This window comes from Curcuma longa, chromosome 10 (assembly GCF_044706935.1).
Source record: "Curcuma longa cultivar G26 ecotype Majalengka, Jawa Barat chromosome 10, ITB_CL_G26_1.1, whole genome shotgun sequence".
NCBI lineage: Eukaryota > Viridiplantae > Streptophyta > Magnoliopsida > Zingiberales > Zingiberaceae > Curcuma > Curcuma longa.
In genome coordinates, this window is record NC_133870.1 from 5,230,775 (window position 1) to 5,251,727 (window position 20,953).

At 39.2% G+C, this 20,953-nt stretch overlaps 3 protein-coding genes and 2 pseudogenes across 4 annotated transcripts; 2 read left to right on the top strand and 3 right to left on the bottom strand.

The window, feature by feature from the left end:
• Positions 1-303: 303 nt before the first annotated feature.
• Positions 304-1,658, bottom strand: LOC141836518 (E3 ubiquitin-protein ligase ATL6-like; annotated as a pseudogene).
• Positions 1,659-5,160: 3,502 nt separating this feature from the next.
• LOC141836570 (uncharacterized) lies at positions 5,161-5,910 on the top strand (annotated as a pseudogene).
• Positions 5,911-5,942: 32 nt separating this feature from the next.
• Positions 5,943-6,628, bottom strand: LOC141836571 (uncharacterized). The gene has a single exon (XM_074724078.1). The coding sequence runs from the start codon at positions 6,589-6,591 to the stop codon at positions 6,181-6,183; it is 411 nt and encodes a 136-aa protein (XP_074580179.1). The 5' UTR covers positions 6,592-6,628; the 3' UTR covers positions 5,943-6,180.
• A 1,545-nt stretch (positions 6,629-8,173) lies between these two features.
• On the bottom strand, positions 8,174-12,172 carry LOC141836320 (uncharacterized). 2 transcript variants are annotated; one of them, XM_074723786.1, is made up of 5 exons: positions 12,019-12,172; positions 8,713-8,949; positions 8,537-8,619; positions 8,361-8,446; positions 8,174-8,253 (listed from the first exon to the last, which is right to left on the bottom strand). In XM_074723786.1, coding segments are annotated over exons 1-5 (450 nt in total). In that variant the 5' UTR covers positions 12,061-12,172; the 3' UTR covers positions 8,174-8,251. The 2 variants fall into 2 exon arrangements, with proteins under 2 accessions (XP_074579887.1, XP_074579886.1); XM_074723785.1 differs by having other exon boundaries at positions 8,175-8,257; positions 8,365-8,446.
• A 1,746-nt stretch (positions 12,173-13,918) lies between these two features.
• On the top strand, positions 13,919-20,455 carry LOC141836329 (polyadenylate-binding protein 2-like). Its single transcript, XM_074723795.1, has 6 exons — positions 13,919-14,073; positions 14,141-14,243; positions 14,662-14,732; positions 19,683-19,874; positions 19,961-20,091; positions 20,178-20,455. Exons 1-6 carry the CDS (start codon positions 13,972-13,974, stop codon positions 20,221-20,223), a joined length of 645 nt encoding a protein of 214 aa, XP_074579896.1. The 5' UTR covers positions 13,919-13,971; the 3' UTR covers positions 20,224-20,455.
• Positions 20,456-20,953: the final 498 nt, after the last annotated feature.

The window sequence follows — 20,953 nt, forward strand, 5'->3', positions numbered from 1 at the left end:
CAGCCATTACCAATATGAATGTACATGATGATCACAAAAAAACAAGAGGGATCTCCTTCCTTCGAGCTTCTCTCTATATAAGATAAAAAGGGACTTTCTCAGGATTATAATCTAATCTCATCATTATCTTTACTTCCTTCTTTCTTTCATCTTTCTATTATTCTATTTGAGATTCCACGATGATTTAAATTTTAGACATATTTTACTAAGATAATCTTTGATTAATCCTTTGACCGCCGTATCATGTTAGTTAACACAAAAAAAGAACTTTCTGGATGGCTTCTAGAAAGAAGCCACCATCTTCTTGTTTCTAGAAGCAATAATATTTTAATGCACGACAAAATGGAATACAACATCTCCGTTGACCAACCCAAGATTTTGACTTGAACTCCAAAATATTATCGATATTTATGCCCAAACGACACGCCAAAGGCAAATACTCTATTTACAAAACATTTGGGTGTTTTACAAAAAAAAAACTCGGATCGAACTACTCGTACAAGAAGAAATGGAAGACACTATCAACGTTAAACCCGATCCGTCGCGGTGGATGCAGTTGAAGACGTCCGCCTCCGCCTCCGCCTCCGCTTCTGCCTTTTTTGTGGATTCGGATTCTGGTACCGTCTCTTGGGCTTTTGCGGGTTTGGACTTTGCTTCGGATTTTGTACTAGCGGATTCGGATTTCTCCCCTGCGTTTCCTAATCTAGGGGAAAGCGGAGCTTCGGAAGAAGGGTGGACCCGCTTGCTGGGCCCCTCCGCCGGCGTCGCTTCCGGCCGTCGCCGAGCCGAGAACGACCGCAGGAGGAATCCCCATCGCCCGCTCCGTGCCCCTTCCCGCCTCACGCTTCCTCCCCTGATCATCGGCGGTCGCGTCTCGGCGACGCTCGAAGCCCTGCGCAGCTCCACCGCCGCCGTCGAAAAGATCTCCCTCCTCACGTGCTCGGGCAGCTGCAGTCGGTGCCGGTCCACCTCCTCTCCTTCATGACCCGTCGAGTGCCACCTCCGGTACTCGATCGGATGACATTGACCGGTCTCCAAATCCGGCTCCTCCTCCGCGACCGGCCCTGCAGGGGAAGACTCGCCGCCGCCGTTCGATCACCGGCGCAGCGAGGTTCGCCCGGCAAACCGGGCAGGTGACGTGGGTATCGAGCCAGGTGTCGATGCAGTCTACATGGAAGACGTGGAAACAGGGATGGAGGAGTCGAAGGGTGTCGTCGCCGGCGAACTCGGAAAGGCAGACGGCGCACTCAAGCGCGCCTCCCTTCCCCTGCCGGTGACCCTGCGCCTCCGAGAAGGACATTGTGGGGAAGGAGGCGAGCAGGGCGGGGTCCAGGCCGCGGCGCGAGGCGCGGCCGCTCGCTGCGGGAGCGGCGCCGGCGGCGCCAGAGGAAGGGAGGTAGCCTGAGGAGCTGCCGCCGCAGCGGCGGAGGTAGACGGAGAAGAATGCGAGGAAGAAGAAGCCGCAGATGAAGGCGATGACGAGGGCGGCCACGGCGGGGTTGATGCGGATGTTGTAGCCGCCGAAGTTGTCATAGTTGGGAGTGTTGGAGGACGGCTGGGCGGCCGAAAAAGGGAGGAGGAGGAGGAGGAGCAGCAGCAGCAGCAGCGCGATCCCCGCCAGGCGAAGAGGGCGGTGGTTCGGCGACGCCATCGGTGGAATCGAATGGAGGAAACAAGGGGGAACAAGAAAACAGAGCTCTTATAAGAGACGACGAGAACGGAGAGAGTGGTGGCGTGGTGCTGAAACTTTGACCGAGCTCGTCAAGGGGAGCAAGTGTCGATTCGCTGTTCGCTTACGACAGGGAACAGCATCGTGCTCGATGGAAAGGCTGATGGAGGCGGGTGTATTGCTGTGACAGCGCATGGTTCGATCGGAGGCTGTTCTGGGAGAGACAGGGGAAGGGCAGGATCTAGAAAACGGTTGACTTTGAGACAGGTGGGACGTGGACTTTTCGAAGTCGACGGTGACGAAGAAAATGAGGAAGAGAGAGAAAGAGGGAATGAAACGGCAAAGGCTCCTTTGAGCTTACGGCGAATGATGCATGAGCTGGCGTGTGATGTTGCCTTTGGGTAAGGGTATCAATTTATCAAATAGGATCAAAATAATTTTAAAAAAAATATTATTTTTTATTATAATTTATTTTTTATTTTAATATTTCATCATTATTAATACTCTATTAAAATATCTTAATTTTTTAAAAAATTTTAATTCAATCTTAAAAATTTTATAAATTCTAAATTTAAATCAATCTGGATTCAATTCAAAATTCTATCTAAATCTGATAATTTTTAAATCTAGAACTTGGATTTCTTTAAGTCATAGAAATGGAGAGAGCGGCATGCCTATGATTTCAGCATTTTAAAGGAAACTTCTAGAAATTTGACTTTTATGCTAATTGATGAAGTACTTAATCGACACATTTTTTTTTGTGTAAATCGTATTTTATAAGATCGTTAAATGGACAAAATATCTTCCAAAATAGCATTCTATATTTTATATTATACAATTTTATATGATATGTACATTACTTCGATCCCCAACTACAACATATTTACAGAAATTTTTTACTATAATTTTATATTTATTAAATATACATTTTTTATATTTTATAAATTTATATGATATCGTTACTTTCATTAATTTCTAATTGCATACTATAATTTTATATTTATTAAATATACATTTTTAAAAAATATCCATCCTTTTGACTCAAGACACCGAAGTCAATTTACTATTATTTATCTTCTTTGAAATATATATAAAAATGGAGGACAGTTATATTTAATATTATATATTGATCTTGATTTAGATTGAATTTGAGAAATTTAAATCCATTAGTGATGGTGATACAAGATCCAAATTTTAAAATATTGAATATAATTAGAATTGTAAGATTATTAAAAATATATTGATATTATTGTTGATAGAATGTAAAAAATCTAAGTCCATCATTGATTTTATAATAAAAGTATGTAAGTTTGGATTTTTTTTTTCAAAAACTCGATAAATAAGTGTGGAATTAAGGTGGGAGGATATGATTAAGTTTCAAAAATTTATGGATCATGATTTGGATTGAATTTGCTGAATCATTTTTGAGTAAAAGTCATTAATAGCCATCTAAATTAATTTATTTGAATCAATCGAACCAAAATCAATGCATTTTTAAAGATTGGGGCATTGTGAGAGTTAGGGAACCTCAAAAATACATTAATGTAGTTGTTGAATAAATATAATAAACCTATGTCTAGTTGTGAATGTGTGTCAAATAAAAGTTAGAGAACATGGGGCCTGGAAGACCTTTAGGAATGAATTGATTCGAATAGGTCAAATAAAGGTTATTTGTGACTTTGGCTAAGACTCACTGATAAATTTTTAATTAAAATTTACTGATGACTCATCAGATATAATCCAAATCATAACCAATGTAATTTTAGAATTGTTTTGAATATAAACATGTCCTCCACTTTTGTTTCACATCCTATTTATTCTACTAAGTTTTTTTAAAAAAATCAATCTTATATAAATTTATTACAAAATCAATAATGAATTTAGATTTATCATATTTTTATCGAGTTCAAAATTTTTGAGTTTGATTTAAAACTCATTAATAAACTTAGATTTATTAAATTGAATTTGAACTATAACTAATGTATTCTTCAAATATTCAAGTGTAATTATGCCCTTTCAATCTTACTGCACAACGAATTCGTACGTGTCCGTGAGCGACACATGATCCACCATCCATCATGCGATTGCGCACCAAATTTGAACCGTTCAAATATGGGAATACACAGTGTTCCGCCCGATCCATCGGAATCCAATGATCGCCTGGCAGGCGATTGGCAGGCGTCGCCTTCCGGTTGGTCAGGACTCGGACTCCGATCGCCGGAATCGAGCCCGCAATCGGGCCGCACCACTACCGGCCGCATGATTTAACTGTTTCCGATCAAATTACGTTAGATTCTAACCACTATCCAATCGAAATCCGACGCCGGATGAAGCTCCGACGAGAAGCGCGACGATTGTGGGTCGATCGACAGGCCCCCGGCAGTAGTTGGACGGCACGACGAGATCGACGGCAACGATGGTGGATCGGCGGTGTCACTCACAGGCGTGCACAAACTCGTCACGCAATATTTCGAAACTCTGTATATATATAAAATCTTATCAAATATGATTTATTTTTAAAAATTTTAATTAGACGGTATATTCATGTCGAGCCAGACCCTTCCGATCTATATTTTCTTTTGAAGTGGCTCTACATGGTCGATTTCACGATTATCTGTGAGAAGGTAAATCAAGAAGGTACAATTGATCATGACGAAAGAAGATATTAGTCGAAATTCGAATCTTTATCTTTTCTATAATTCTGCACTCCATCCTAATCAAACTATATCCCAAGACACCAACCTATATATTTGATCATTCCTAATAGTTGGGGCTCCAATATAAAATTATCACTAATTATCATGGATAAGGATAGATGAGACTCGCGCTGACCATTCGAACGACGTCAACTGTACGACGGTGCTATATCTCCCCGTCGATTGAGCTGGATGCAAATTGAGATGGCAAAACCTCCATAAGAAGGTATAGTTTCTCTCGCACGTCAACATCCAATATGGTAAGCCGCACCCCCACATCAAACCTAAATTCAAATTCTAATTAATCCTAATTGCCTGGTTCTTATTGCTAAATGAATCCAATAGATGCACTTAGATTAATCTGCCACCTTATCTCCCCTATCCAAAATCTGCTAATATCTACACACGTTATCATACGACAAGGTAAAAGAAGCCTTCTAATGAGTCCATATAGACGCAATAATGATGTGTACGTAAACGTTTTGCTCCAACTAAAAGAAAACTAAAGCTGCAATGCAAACTCCTCTCCTTAACAAGGCAAATTAATGAAACCAAAAAGGGCCCAGAGAGCTTTTTCTGCCCTCATTTTCTCGTGCAGCTGCAGGAGCAGAGCACACTGTGGCCTATGGCGTGCTCCTGCATCTCACTCTTCCCTTCACGCCATAACAACAAACAGCGCAATTTGGAAATCTTATCGTTCCAAACGCACTTGATAATGTTGCCGAGCACGCGAAGGTATTGATTGAATCGTATATAAATAAACATGGATGTTGTTGCATTCATTCGATCGAAAGTAGTGAGCAGTAAAGATGATGCAGTTATTGAGAGGATGGAGATCTTACTCTCGATGCGGGGCTCCTCCTCTCCGTCGGCCTGATGGATTCTCTGTTATGGCGCGGAACCAACGGCCGGGCAGGATCGATCATTGGCGGCCCTCGTCGTCGTGGTCCGGCGGCGGCGGACGTAGTGACGACCAGCGATCATCCGGACGGAAGCCGAAGCCGAAGCCTCTTCTTCTTCCTCGACTTGTTCCTCCTCGATCGTCCTTTTCGTCTTGGTTCGTGTGATTGTTGTTGGTTTATTGTCGGAAGTATTTAGCTAAACCCAAATGTGGCAGGGCGAAATGGTTGATCGGCTCCGCGTTGGCTCTGCTGATTCCCCTGTGGAAGAAGGGGTGGCCCGCCCTGCTGCGAATAGAAGAGGAGGTGGAGAAGGCGGTGGATGCGGCGGAGGTGGCGGCGGAGGTGGTGGAGCAGATCGCCGGAGTGGTGGAGAAGGTCTCGTCGGAGGTGGCGGAGAAGCTGCCGGAAGAGAGCAAGCTGAAGGACGCGGTGCTGCTGGTGCGAGCAGGTCTCGAAGGAAGCTGCGGAGGAGGCCCAAGCTGCTAGAAACATCATCAACAAGGTTATTCTTCATCTTTCGATTTCAAGAGCAAAAGAATTCGAAATTAAATGCAGGAAAATTGCAGGTGAATGAAGTGAAGCAGGAGGTGGAGATGAATCTCGACGCCGGAAAGGAAGATCACAAAAAATAGACATCGGAATCGGGAATTTGATTCGTTAATGATTCTTTTGTAGTTGTAATAAATTTATCAATGATATCTTTTCCATAAATTTTTGCACGGATGAACAATGCAATAGAACCAGATCGGAGCCAAAAAGGATCGCAAAACAGATGAAAGAATTTTACAAAGCAATGGCGATAAACGAGTACAACCAATGTAAATAATCATCGACAAAAAGTGTAAAAATATAGGGAGAGTAAACGATGGAAGGGCTCGCAGTGGACATCGCCAGGGGCAACCGCCGAGTGGACCTAGATCGCGAGGGCGGCGACGGCCGCGAAGGCGATCCAACTGAAGGAAAGGGCAGCCGCGCCGTTAGCAGACGGAGGCGGGGAGGTGGGAGCGGCGGCGGGGGACCTGGCAATGGACGACGGCGCGGTCGGATTGATGTCGCCCGCGGGGGCGGAGGTCGGCGGTGCGGGAGGGGATAGAGCGGGCGATTTGGCGACAGGGGCGGCGGCAGGAGGGGCAGAGACGGGCGCCGAGGCTGGGGGAGTAACTGGGGCGGCGGAGGGCGGAGGAAGCAGGGGAGCCGGAACGGGGGGCTTCACCGGGGCCACAGCGGGAGGTTTCGCCGGGGCAGCGGCCGGGCCCTGGGCGGAGGCGGCCACGGCGAGCGACATGAAGGCGAAGGCGGCGATCAAGGCGAAGCGAGAGGCCATTTCCACCGCCGAGAGATCGAGATCGAGATCAGGAACACGATCGAGAGATGGGGATGGTGTGCGGTTTGCGGGAGGGGTATTTAAAGGGAAACGAAGCTACTTCAGTAAAAAAAAAATAAAAAATTAATTTTATTTTATTTCTTTCTTTTTTTCGCATTCGACGGCGACGTTAGCGGGCAAGCACACCGCCTTAGTGCCGTTACGAAGCTTTGCATGCTCCATCACTGTCGACCGTCCGATCAATAAATCCAACGGTAGTTCTGCTATAGCGAGATTCCTTCGAGTGCAAACTTCCGCGTTACAATTCGTCAAGGACTTGACCAACTGTTTCCGCGTCGGAAGCGGGGGAGAGTCAACCGTCCGATTGGGATCGGACGGCGTACGCTTACGAGCAAAGCGAACGTTGTGACAAAAAGTCCAACTAGCCGTTTGGAAGGGTAGTACAGTACAGTACAGCCAGAGATGCAAGTGAAATGTGAATGATCCAGCTGTTTGCTTGGTGAGTGTTTATATATGATTATCAATTATCATTTAATATATATATATATATTTTTTAAATTATATTTAAATAGTTTAATAGTAGTGCTTTAAGTGTCACATATTAAAAAAAAGGGCTTCGGGTTTTAAAGTCAGCTTGTTTTGTGTATTTTCACATATTTTTCTTTTGAGTTGTTTGTTCATTTACAGCTCAGTTAGCTCCGGTTATGGGAATGATTCTTGTGATTTTGATTAAATGCTTTTAATTAATTATTGCCTCTTTTACTACTTCTAAATCAATTTGCTTAAGAATAGCATTGATGAATGTCATGAGGAATGTAGTTATGTGAATTGAATCGAGTTAAAAAGAAAGATTTATTATATTGCACTTTTAGAGTTAGGTTTCGTCCTTAAAAACAATAAAAAAATAGTTTGACTTGGTTATTTTATTTTTAATCCATGAAATTCATCATACCAACAGTCCTAATCCACTTCAACAAATCTGTTTCATCGTAACAAATTCAACTATGCCCAAGATTATATTATCTCTCAATAAACCCTTAATTGTATATAATTAAAATTTAGGCAAACCTCTCCCTCCTGTTTCCTCTTATTTTCCATCCAAGTAAACCTAAGCCAAAAGGTTTCTCAAGCACTAATGAGTAGGCAAACTAAGTCTCCAATTCTTTGAATCAATTAACACAAAAATTTTAATTTCCAAGGTAAATTCGCATGGCTTGACCCATGCTTTTCCCAATTAAATACTCAATTATGATCCAACTCACAAGTGTTCCATATTTTCCCATCAAAAAGCATAATCTTACAAACACATGAGATTCGATCTGTAATACTTTAGATATCCCTCATATGTCTTTACCGTTGCATCATGCCCCGGGCGACTTGAACAATATCAAAACAGAATATGCGTCCAAATGATAGATTGTCATCAAGAGATTATTATTATTGAAATTTTAGAGACATAAATAATACAAAGTTATCATGAGGAACAACCGCACTCGTTGAGGAAAGAAAGTTTAGGCCGAATTGTTAGAACACGAGTTTTAACAACTCATAAGTCCATATCATTATTGATTAACATCCCCCACTCTCTTGTTGCAGAATCTATGAACCCAGTTCACAGAGGGCCAGGGAAAGTGCCATTTGCTCGTTGTTCATTCCATCGTTCTACCTACAAAAATTAGCAAAGTATATCATGTACAAGTTCATTGGCAAATGATAACTCTTCAGGAGATGTATAACGACTTGCAAATACAAAAGGATAAAGGGATTACACACCCATTCACTCGGGCATAGTGAGCGATAATATTTGGCAAATTTATTGCATTCAGGAGCATCTTCTCCCTTGGCAGCCACGCACCTGTCAAACACCATCACCGCACATGAAGCAATATCTATCATTTCATCCTCTATCAACAGCAATGAGACAGTTAGAATAGTAGAATCTCACCTGTGATATTCAATATAGCGAGTGAAGCAATGCCTTGTTTGATTTGTAGTTGGGAAGCGGAAATCAGCGGGTGCTGTCTCAATCTGTAAATCGAACCGTTATAACTTTTGTTAAGAGTCCCTTCTTTTATTTGTCTTAGGGACATGCAAACGCTGATTGCAAATATTCAGAAATACCTTTATCTCTGGTTCTTCAGCTTCCTGTTCTTCAGCATCTTGTTCCTCTGTAGTCTCGTTAGTGGTCTTTTCAATAGCACTGACTTCCTCTGCGGCAGGGGTTTCATCTGCCTTCTGCTCAGCAAATTCGGAGACAGCAGTTTCACTAGTGTTTTCTGTAATTGCTTCAGGTGTAGGACGGGTCTTATTAGAGTTATCTGCAATGATTTCCCCTAAACTGGCATCGGCAGTATTCTCCTGAGGTGTTTGTTCAATGGAAACATCAACCAGATCTGTTTTCTTAATGTTTTGAAGTGAATATTGCTATATTTTACAAGACAGGAAATTGGAAAATATAGTCATACACTATTGAATAAAATAGTGAACAAAGAGGAGAAGAAAATAAACAAGTTCTGACATTGTCTAGTTCAAATGATTGGAAATAAAACATAAACCATAATCAATTTCAAATTTATTATATTTACCTGTGTTGATTATGTTTATATTACTGTTTTTCACCCACCAGTGATTAATCTCGTATCACATGCATCTATAATTGATGCCTTATATGGGGATCGATGGCGTGATAAGAACAATAATGCATATAGTCAACCCTGATACTTGGGACTCAATTTCTTTTGTTGTTATGCCCATTCATAGGTAATGTTAGCTCCCACGGGCATAGCTGAATTGGTACTCAAGTGGTAGATTGCTACATGGGAGCAGAGATCGAATTCCCGAGGGAACAATCACTTGGGGAATAAAATCCCTCCCACCTGAAGAAGCCGCTCGGTCACCATAATTTACTCCTTTCAAATCGATGTGGGATTGACATTGAGGGTCGCCCGGGGTGAGTGTCTTCACCTTTTGCCACATGCCACATTCATAGGTAATGCTATGATGCCATCACATTGTGTACTCTTTGATGATTATCCATTGAGCAATGCTTATTGTTTTGTATAAAGTCTTGTGACTAAGGCCATTTGTTAGCCATGACATTAACTTCATGACTAGCCATCTATGTTTTAGGGTATACATATTATTTTGTATAGAAGGAACGGAATAGGATGATTTGTTAAAAACCATAGCTAGGGACGGACAAAGACAACTCAAAAAATCACATATAACTAATGCTTAAATAAGCTTATTCACATGTTATAATTAGTTTGTTAACCACATTTAGGCAAAATGTAACAATGCCATGGGTACATAAATGAAACAAAACCATGGGCACGCCAAATGCAGCCTAACTACAAGGGAGTAATGTTCGGTTTTTTAAATGAATATGAAAAGTTAACGGGAAAAGGTAATAAAAGTCAGTCATATGTTTGCTTTGCTAATTACTAGGATAAAACTTGGCAATAAATAAGGAATATAGAAAAAGTGGTAAAATTAACAATAGAGGGCAGAAAAACCATTTAAGAGATTAAGTTTATTCTGCAAAGTGTTGTCCAAATGAAGCTAATTTCAAAAAGGATCAGAGCTCAATATTTTTCACATTGACCAAAGAAATATTTATCAAAACTAATAAAATAGTGTCTTGACTCACTTTTGGATCAGAATTGAAGTATTTACTTAAATTACATAAATAATGTTAAGATGGTATCCTTGTTGAATGCTATTATTATCTGCCTTTGGGTTATACTTGCATTGATAATTTTGTATTTTTTAGCTAATATGTACTACTCAGTAATCTTCAATATGTTAGATTTGTCTTTCTTAATCAAAATGGTTATGGTTTAATAAATCCCTATTTGTTTTATTTTCCTTAAATCAACTAAATATGTGTCATCTTACTATAAAAAGAAAATAAAGTTCCTAGATGGATTTAAAAATCAGGGTTGATTTGTGTATTTTGAGGAAGAAGCACTGATCAACAGACTCCTTGATGAGAACAAGAATGAGAACATGATCACCCTTATCCAATATACACAAGGAGCATTATTCTCTTTAGTACATATTCTATGTTTTAAGGATCCTATGAGAATCTTCACTTTGAAAAAGAATTTTCAATTTCCATGTCAATGTAGTTTGCAAAGTCTTATGTCCAAAACAAGATTCCATCAGAATTGAATTCACATTTTCAGAAATCATAAATTTCACTTTCTAATATACATGAGATTACAAAATCTAAAAGGAGATTGACTTTTTCTAAATAATGATATTAAAAATTAGTTCATGCTAACGATTTCGTCAGTATTCCTTTTTCCAATCACTATCTATTCTTGATCTTTGTTTTGGTCTTAAGTAGTGTGATTCTTAAGAAGAAATATAATTATAATTTATATTGTCTAACAAATAGATATCATCATCACCATCATCATCATCAATCCGTGCTTGTCTCAGATATTTAGGGTTAGGGGGTCAACTATATCAATCTTATCATCCAGCTTTATGCAAGGCTATATCAGTAGTAAACAGAAATACAATTATCAAATCTTTCAAACTTCTTGCTAACTATTCAAACATGAATTGAAACATAATCTTGATTTATTATTAGAATGAATAATTTTCCTAAGCATATCACTGACAAGGATAATTTCCTAGGATCTGAATACCAACAAACTAGAGCTTAAGACTATGTAAATCAGAACTCAACGTGAGGGCTGGAAATCAAAATAATTAATAAAATCTTCAAGACCAGAAGACTGCATACTGCAACAAAATCTGTCTTGAAATTTTGAATATGATTAGACCATAGGCAATCTTAGATCTAGAAATATAGTGCTAGAAAAGTTAAAGGAAGCAAACAATTCACTCAATTCGTAAGAAAAAGAAGAAGAAAACTAAAAAAACTGGCATGTTTCGTCTCATCTTCTGTCATTCATAGGTTTGCTGTATTTTTCCCCCTCAGCTAAATTACCTTTCACCTTCATCCTCTACTTCAGAAGATGTTATCAGCCTCTGCCATTCATCATGACAATGTAAATAAGATCATCGATTACACCTCTAACTTTTCAACTCCCAATAAAGTGAAATTGTGCCATTATCGGCTTACACCTAGAAAGGAACTATTTTTATACGTTCTAGACCTAGTCGCAATACATATTTGCGACTATTACTACAGTTTACTTCCAAGCCAAAAAAAAAAAATTGAAAAAAAAACGATTTATCACTCCACAATTTTATAACATCACAAATTTCATCACGTACACGATAAAACTTGGTCGAAGCTAAAACTAAACAAGCAAACAACACAGGAAATAAAATAAAAAATTTTAAAAAAAACTCGAAATTGAGCACAATTTCAAGATCGCCTTCCTTTTAGGTCTGAATACCAAGAAGGAAAGATTTAAGGAGAAGAGATCGTGCATCAAATAATCTGACCTCAGCTGGAGCAGGAGGCTTCTCCGGGGCAACTTCCGCCATGGAAGGGCTTTCGTTGACTCCTAAGCAGTGACGTCGCAGCAGAGGAAGAGGAGAGACGGATGGCGGTGGCGGCGGCGGCGGTGGGAGGGAGCCTTGCCAGCAATGGATCGGCTAAAATAAGGGCTTCTGCTCAATTCACACGTCCCAAATCTCAACTAAAAACTCCCGGCTCAAACGGATCGGGTACAAAATTCGACTCCGTATTCGTTTAAATGTTTAATATTTAAATTCATTTAAATATCTAATAATTGGATAGCTAAATAAGATAATAAATATACAATCAATGGATATTTGAATACCCATTAGCGTCCCCGGGGGGTGCAACGGTAGGACATTCGGATTGTAACTCAGGGACTTACGGTTCGATCCCCAGCTACGGCGTATTTGCAGGAATTTTTCTCCAAATGGGGAACGCAATCAAAGGATGCTGGACATCTGGATTGGCCGCCGTATGCGCTCCCCGATTTATCCTGGTGGTCGGTGGGAAACTTCCGTGGGACCGAGCCGACCACCCCCAGAGATGTGGCTACTGGGATTATCATTTTTTTGAATACCCATTAGCAAATCTCATGACCTCTCTCTGGATTGGCACGTGATCTTTGTAAGAATTGAATAGAAATGCTATGCTGCGCAATAGGAAAATATGCGATCCGTGCGCGACATTGCGACCCCTAGCCACTGTCGTTGTGCCATCCGGCCACCACCGCCCGCCATTGGCTCGGCCGCGATCGACGCGCCACTCGCTGGCGCACCGGTCGGCGCCGGATTCCGACCGGATAGTGGCCGAAATCCAACGAATTCGGTCGGAAACCGCCGAATCCGCCACGGCCACTGGCCACTGAGCGGCCAAATCGCGGTCGATTTCCGACCAAATCGCGATCGGAGACCGACCGAGGAAGGTTTCAACTGCGATTTGGATCGGAAATCGACCACGATTTAGCCGCCAGTGGTCGCGCGGCGGATTCGGCGATTTTCGATCGAATTCATTGGATTCCACCCACTATCCGGTTGGAATCCCACGCCGGCCGACGCGCGGGAGAGCGGCACGTTGATTGCGGTTGAGCCGGCAGTCGACGGTGGACGACGCGACAGCGGCAGGGGGTCGAGGCTAGATCACTGTACATTCCAAGATTTGGACAGGACGATCACGTGATGAACGATGGATTCGACGTCGCACATGGTGAAAACAAGCACGCAGCATAGGACTCAAAATTGGAATTTTCTACTCAAACTTTTTGATTTTTTAATTTATTAAATTTTCTACTTTTGAGCTCTTCACTCGGATGGGACTCCATAAGTCTTTCTCATGATAGTTATTATCTACTATAATATAAAATCCAGATGCAAAAGGTTGGACGGTCCCAGGCCCCACCAGTATACGGTGCGCCATCACGTGATGCGAAGGGCAATTTGCATGGCAGAGATTGATGTTATCGCAATAAGCTCAAGATCGATCTCACGATCATATATGATGAAGATAATTGTTATCATTTGTTTGTATAATTATTGACATTGTCGTATGATCTCCATGTGATTATTTCATAATTATCATGTCTAACTAGAATTAATGATAAATAATAATTGAGTAATTGACATTGATAAAGATAATTATAATTTCAAGTCTTATCTAAGAAAATATCATCAATATTTGAGAATTTTAAAAAATTTATATCGTTGAATGGTTTATTAGAATCTATATGTACTTTTTGATTTTAATTAATCATATTTAAAATTAATAAAACAGGTAAGAATTAGATATTTATATTATTAAAAAAATAATAAAGTCTTTTGGAAAAATTAATCACGAGGAGGGTACTTTAGTAATTGCATCCGACCTCCGTCCTGGGGATTGGATTCATCGTGTGCATTAAATCCTTACGCCGGAGCAGTAGTTCGATCTCCTCTCGCACAATGGAGGAGGAAGAGCACGAGGTCTACGGCGGAGATATCCCGGACGTGACCGACATGGACGCTGACGTCGACATGTCCCAACCTGGAGAAGCAGACACCAAGGTTCCTCTTCTCTGCTCTGTTTGCGCAAACCCTAATTCCTGATTCGCTTTTGGGCGTCCTGTTCCAGGAGCTGGACGAGATGAAGAAGCGGCTCAAGGAGATGGAGGAGGAGGCCGCCGCCCTGCGCGAGATGCAGGCCAAGGTCGAGAAGGAGATGGGCGCCTCTCAAGGTCAGCATACTCCTTGCCCATCCCAAATCTTGAAAGTCCTTTTCGATCTCGTGGAGTTCTTGTAGCTCCTAGTTATTGTTTATATGGTTGTTGTTTTGACGTAACTATTTCAAGTTTGCTGAGCCAACTTTGAGAATTTGGACACGAGGAACTATAATCGGTAAACTGGGTGTGGGAGTAGGAATAAGGTTGATCGTACTTGAGAATTGCCAACTATGTGTTCAGGATGTGAATTCGAGTCACAAAATTACTTTTTTCATGATCGCAAAATTTGCTTCTTGAACAACCAGAACAAATTCAATTGTAATAAACATGATCCTTTCAAATACTTTAACTTTTGAATAAGTTAAATTGTTTTTATGAAGCTTATCTTTATATGTTTGGGCAAATATAATAATTTTCCCTCTCTTATATTTAGACGCTGATGGCACAGCTGCAAATCAGGCAAGTAAAGAGGAGGTTGATGCTCGATCAGTATATGTTGGCAATGTAAGTATGAGAGTTCCATAGACATCCCAAACAACTTGCTCGTGTGACCTTTTGATCTGACATAATGTTATTTTAGGCAATACAATTTGAGTTTGCCCAGCAATTTTAAGTTGTGCTTATATTTATTATTTGATGCATGTTTATCGGAAATAACTGTTTACTTATCTAGTTTGATGGCTGCTTGTGTCATCAATCATCTTGTTATGTTCTTTGGCATCCTATTAAGAAGTGCTATCAAGCATTTTAGTGAGTCCCTAGACATAAAACTTGGTGAGGCACTTCAAGTGTCTTAAATCAAGATAGGAAAACTGATCCAGAGTTGATATGGCAAGCATCTAAGCATCCAGTACTTGCCTAGTGTTTGGATTATGGTTTGGGTTGTTGATAGAGATAGAAAAGGAGGTAAAAGAAAGAGAAGAACAAGAACATAAGATATATATAATTTTATATCACCTCATCACATCATTTGAGAGGGGAAATGATAAGTGTCTTTATAGTCATGGAAGTGGTGTCACAATCTGAATTTGGAAGCTTCATGCCACCATTTTTATCAAAAATTATTTTATTGTGTTTACTACGAGGAGGGAAATGTCTACATAAGGTGACAAAAAAATTTCTTCAACGTTATTTACCCTATGTTTCCTTTGACGGAAATAGATGGAGGTAAGTAAAAAACTGAGAAAATCTTTTTTTTTTTCCAGTTTTTCATATTTTCCTTCCTATTTGAGTGAAAAAATCGTTTGGTGCTTTGGAGCTCAAATTTGACCATAAAAAATTTAAAATTATTCTTTTCAAATCTATTTTGATTTACAATTTTTTTTAATGATTTTGACAAATAAAGTTCTGAGATTTAAGTTCCTTTACTTTTTCGTTTTCTCCAAGGAAACATTTGGCCAAATCCTTTCCCCATGAATTTCTTCTTACCCTTTTTCACTACTAGTTGTTTCCTTCCCTCATATGAAACAAAAGGCATAAGTTATTGCTTAAATGATTGGTTCTTTCATCTTGGTTAAATTTAGGTAAGAAACCAAGATACAATAAGGAGTGTTGGTTTATTGAATGGTTGCAGAGTCACATGCATATCGAAGACAAAAAAAAGATTTCAAATTTCATGTTAAATTAATTTTTACCTTTCATATTACTTTATTTAAGCAACCAATATTTGTTCAAATTTATCTATATATCGATTTGATTCGTAATACTGTTTTGAGGTTATCTCATCCCTAATATTATTCTAATTACAAGATGGATCATTTGACATGATTTTGCTTCATCCTTTGGTAGATATATATATTTTTAAAACATGCTGTCACGTCTTGGCAAGGAAAATTAGTTTACTTTGTTATCTTTGAGATATAAATTTCTTTGTTTGATGAATAAAATGACTGTTTCTCACTGGTCACCTCATGCCTATCCTTGTGATTACAAAAGATTGGTGATCCATATGCATTTTGCTTCCACCCTGAGATAGAGCTTGTTTGAACACAACCTTTTGTCTTTACAAGGCAAATTACTTGACCATGTTTTTGAGCGCAAGTAGTTAGCTTAGTGGAGTTGCACTTGTTTGAAATGCCAACAGTACCTATTCCTTGAAATTTGAATATTTTTTCTTTTTTTTCTCTCTCAAGCAAATTGCCAAGGAACTTGATTAGAGTGAAGTGTTGGATCAGTTCTCCCAAAAGTTTTGGTAGCTAAGTAACAAAGACCAAAGAAATGCTATCATATCACCAAGTTTCATACAAGCTACCCTTTTTTGTTGTAATAATGGTGAATTTCATTTAAGTTGGTGATTCATTCTCTTAAGCCTTTATACGTACCAAGGTTTAAAATCTTCACTTGTGTCGAGATTTTGGTCTTGTACCGGAACGATACAGTTTCGGTACTGTATCTTGCCGTGCCAATATGTTTCGGTATTAAAATATATTAATTTAAAATTAAAAAATTTATCTAAATATTTAAAAAATAAAATAAAATTTTAAATATATATATTATATTAATGAGATAATTTTATATGAGTTTAATTAAATCTATTTAAATTATCCCAATTATAGTTAGGAGTTGATTGAAAGCTATTTAATTAAAAGCTAAGTTCAACCTTCTCCCTTAGTTCGCACGTTCCTCTTCTTCTCTTATTTGGGCATTCCTCTTCTCTCCTTCTTGTTCGCGCTGCCAACGATGACCGTGGCACCAGTGCGAGGAGTCCTTGGCGACCGCGTGAGGCCAGGTCCTTGGTGGTCGCGAGGCCTCGTGAGGCATCCTCCGCGAGGCCTACAGGAGACATCCTTGGTCTTTCTTGTTCATGCGTTCCTCTTCTTCTCCTTCCTGTTTGTGCGTTATGTTCTTCTCCTCGCGTTGCCAACGATGACCGCGGGGCTCACGCGACGCGTCCTTAGTGGCCGCGAGGCCAATGCGAGGCATCCTCGACGACCACAAGGTTCGTAGGAGGTGTACTATGGCCGCGGTACCTCGGGCATGGCGGTGCTGGTTTTGGTCGGCGGACAGAACGGAATGTTTCGCCTGTATCAAGTGGGACGACACGAGATTTTAAACCATGATATTATGTACTGTAATCTCTATAGCTTTTTATCATACACTCTGTAGAATCTCAAACACATTTATTCTCATAGTAACTATCTGCTAACTCATTTAATTTAATTTCTGTCCTTTTAATTTGTAATTTTACCCCATGATACTCATTTCAAATTTTTTATAACATTTGTAACAAGGTGGTTTTGGAATGACCTACAAATACTAGTAATGATTGCTTGTTTTCCATTTTTTTGTTCATGGGTACATTTATTGAGATACCTTTGGAAAATTCAGGTCAATGCTTTAACTCTACAACTAACAATGTGCAGGTGCAGATTTCTGTTTTAGGAATCGTCTGTGTGTTGTCTGATACCCAATTGTTGGGTTCCAGAAACCTCTTATTTAGCTAAGCTTGTAGTCAGGAAAAACATTGTGTATTTTGATTGATTAATAGAAAGAGGTCATGGGAAAACACTTATTAAAAAAAGAGTAAGGAGAAATTCTGAGGAATTGAAAGAAAATGAAGGAGGTAGAAAGAATAGCAAAAGAATGTAATGGTAATAAAAAATGAAAAGGAAAAATTATAGTAATTATAGCTGCAGAAGGTAGGAAAAGATGTGGAGATGGCAGATTGGAGGGTATCTTATGATATTAATGCTGATAGCATAAGGGAATGGCTTGATAGTTGACAGCTTACTGTTAAATGGAAAAGCCAAGCAGGTGGAGTGAAGACAAATACTCTCTCATTTTATCTATTCCTTCATGGGACATATGCAATTTTAGATGTGGAGCCAACTGATTCTTGGAATTCCTTGAAGTATCTTGTTGCATGGCAATAATGGTGAGAGGTCCTTGATCTCTTGTGCTTGGCCTATTAATCTTCTTCAATTGTTTCGGTCTACAAACTATATACCTATTCCTTTATGCAAGAAAAAAAATTCACTTATTCTTTAAGTAGATATGTAGTAAGAAATGCTTATTTTGACTAAGTGATGCTGAATTTCTGAAAATTTATTCATTCATCCCCCTCTCTGAACAAACCTGCATAGTATGTACTCATAACAGGACGAAAGAGGATGGGACTAGAGTGTAGATTCTAATGATAATGATCAACCAACTAATTCCTGTTGTCTGGAAGTGATGTGGACTAAATGAACCTTTATTTCACTGAACCTTAAGGAATGGTTCTTTTCTTTGCAAACAGAAGTCATTTAAACAGAAATAATCCACATTAGTATTTGATTTTTTTCCATCCATCCATGCACACAAGAAGTCAGAGTGAGGTGTGATTATAGAAAAAAAATTGTTACTATTAGGAACAATCAAATAAAACCAGAGAAAAATGTTTAAGGTGTGAAAACATTCAAATCTGATCAACAAATTTTATATTTGTACAAATGGATTCAATAAAAGTTGAAAATCATGATCGTCATCCAAACTAGCTGGGTTAATCTCAATTTTTGATCTTAATCCTTCATTAGTCATCATCTATTGGAGATTATCTCACTAGTCATATTCGAATCTCTTAACTTGTTATTAATTAACAGCTAGAGTTTTCTTTGTTTTCCTTCTATTCCTGACACTTTAGACTGCAAGTGATTCAACTTGTGTAGACTTTATTTGCCATCTTTGAACACATCCATTCCAGATTAATTAGTTTTTCGCATTTCATCATTAATTGGGCTTACCCTAGTTACTGACGGATAATAGTATTCTTGGTTTTATCTTTTGTAGGTTATTTTTCCTTTTTATTATTTTTGGGCTGCACCTAGTTACTCTAAGATGCAAGTATTCTTGGTTTTACTTTACAAGGAATCACATATTAATTTTAGCAGTGTCATCTTTGTTACATTAGAACACTTTTTAAGTTCTGACCTTAATTTCTTGTTAAAAATAAAGAATAAACGAGATATTTATGTATCATTATTAGAAGTGTTTTAAAAAAAAAAAACCTAGTATGCTTGCAATGTAATCATATATAGAACTTGATGAAAGGATAAAAGCCATATAGTCGATCCCCACTCACTAGCTGAGACTCAGCTTCTTCTTCTTAACCAATATAATTAGTGGAGGCCGTGCTTTTTTATAAATAAGTTAAATTGCAGACGACTAGTGTTTGTCACCAAAAAAAACTTTTTCTTTATGTTAGTAGTGCATTTTAACCAAATGGCTTGACTTTATTCTTATTTTATAGTTCCAGTGGTAGCTGTCCTTTGTCACCATAGAAACTTCGCCATGAAAGTATTTGCTCTATCTTGGGGCTGTCTTGCCACGCAGATCTGCCTGATCAAAGTTCTATAAAATAGTGAATCTTTATTTGAATAGCATATTAGCGGCATTTTGGATATATTCACTGGATTGCTGTTACTCCTAGCATCTGAAGACTCTTGAATTTATTCTGCTTTCTAATTAAAAATGCAGGTGGATTATGGTTGTACGCCTGAAGAAGTCCAGCAGCATTTCCAGGCATGCGGAACAGTCAATAGGGTCACTATTTTGACGGACAAATTTGGCCAGCCAAAGGGTTTCGCTTATGTTGAATTTCTGGAGGTCGAGGCTGTTCAAGAAGCTCTCCAATTAAATGAATCAGAGTTACATGGTCGTCAAATCAAAGTAAGGAGATGAAACATGTCCATGCCATTAATATTATCTACAATGGATTTCATCTGTTGAAATAATCTACACTCACTTTGCTGCAGGTGGCTGCTAAACGGACTAATGTCCCTGGGATGAAGCAGTTTCGTCCGCGACGGTTTAATCCATATATGGGATATCCGACGAGAAGGCCTTACATGCCGCCGCCATATTTCCCCCCACCTTATGCTTATGGGTCAGTCCATTCTCCTTCCACCAGTGGAATTTATGTGCAATACTTCCTACAGCATGATATTTACAACCTTCTCTTATCTTTTGCAGGAAGATGCCTAGATTTAGAAGGCCAATGCGTTACCGGCCTTTCTGAGAGCAAAGCATAGTAGTTGGTGTGTTTCCTACTGATTCTTAAGACAACTGCAACCTTAATATTATGGACGAAATGTAAACCTAGCTAGCTAGCTATTTGGCTGTCTCTTGATTTGTACCCTTAATGGCAACCCTGCCAGTTTAAAGTTCGGTTATATCTGATGTTCTTGAAGATTCATAAAACATTTTCTCAGCTGATAAGAGTCGAAATGTTATGAGGGATGCTTTCTGTATATGAATCTGTGAAAAAACACAAGATTGCAGGTAAACTATACATGAAAGTGGGCCTCTGGATTAGTTGATGTGGTAAGGGATGAATGAAGGTCTGCATTTTGAAGGGATGAGGAGCTTCATGTGGATTTCATTCCCTTGAACAGCCCCTCTGATGCAACTATAGGAAACATGGCGCAGCGAATGGGTTTAGTGATCTTATTTTAATGTTTTTGTATTTTCATTTTTTGTTTCTGGGGAACATCAAAAGTAAGATTGCTGCCATCAAAAGTAAGATTTCATAAAATTGGTGTAATTTTTTTTTTATGATAATTGAATCGATTAATTTTAGAGGTATTAATTCAGTTTCATGCAAATTTTTTATTATTGGTTATTAAGATAAATTCAAAAAGCGCAGATGAGTTATAACAGATGATTTAATTTCATGAGTGGTTTAAGCACCATAAGTATCGTATGTGAGAATTGAATTTAATTGTTTTCGGAGTATAGTTGAGTTGGTT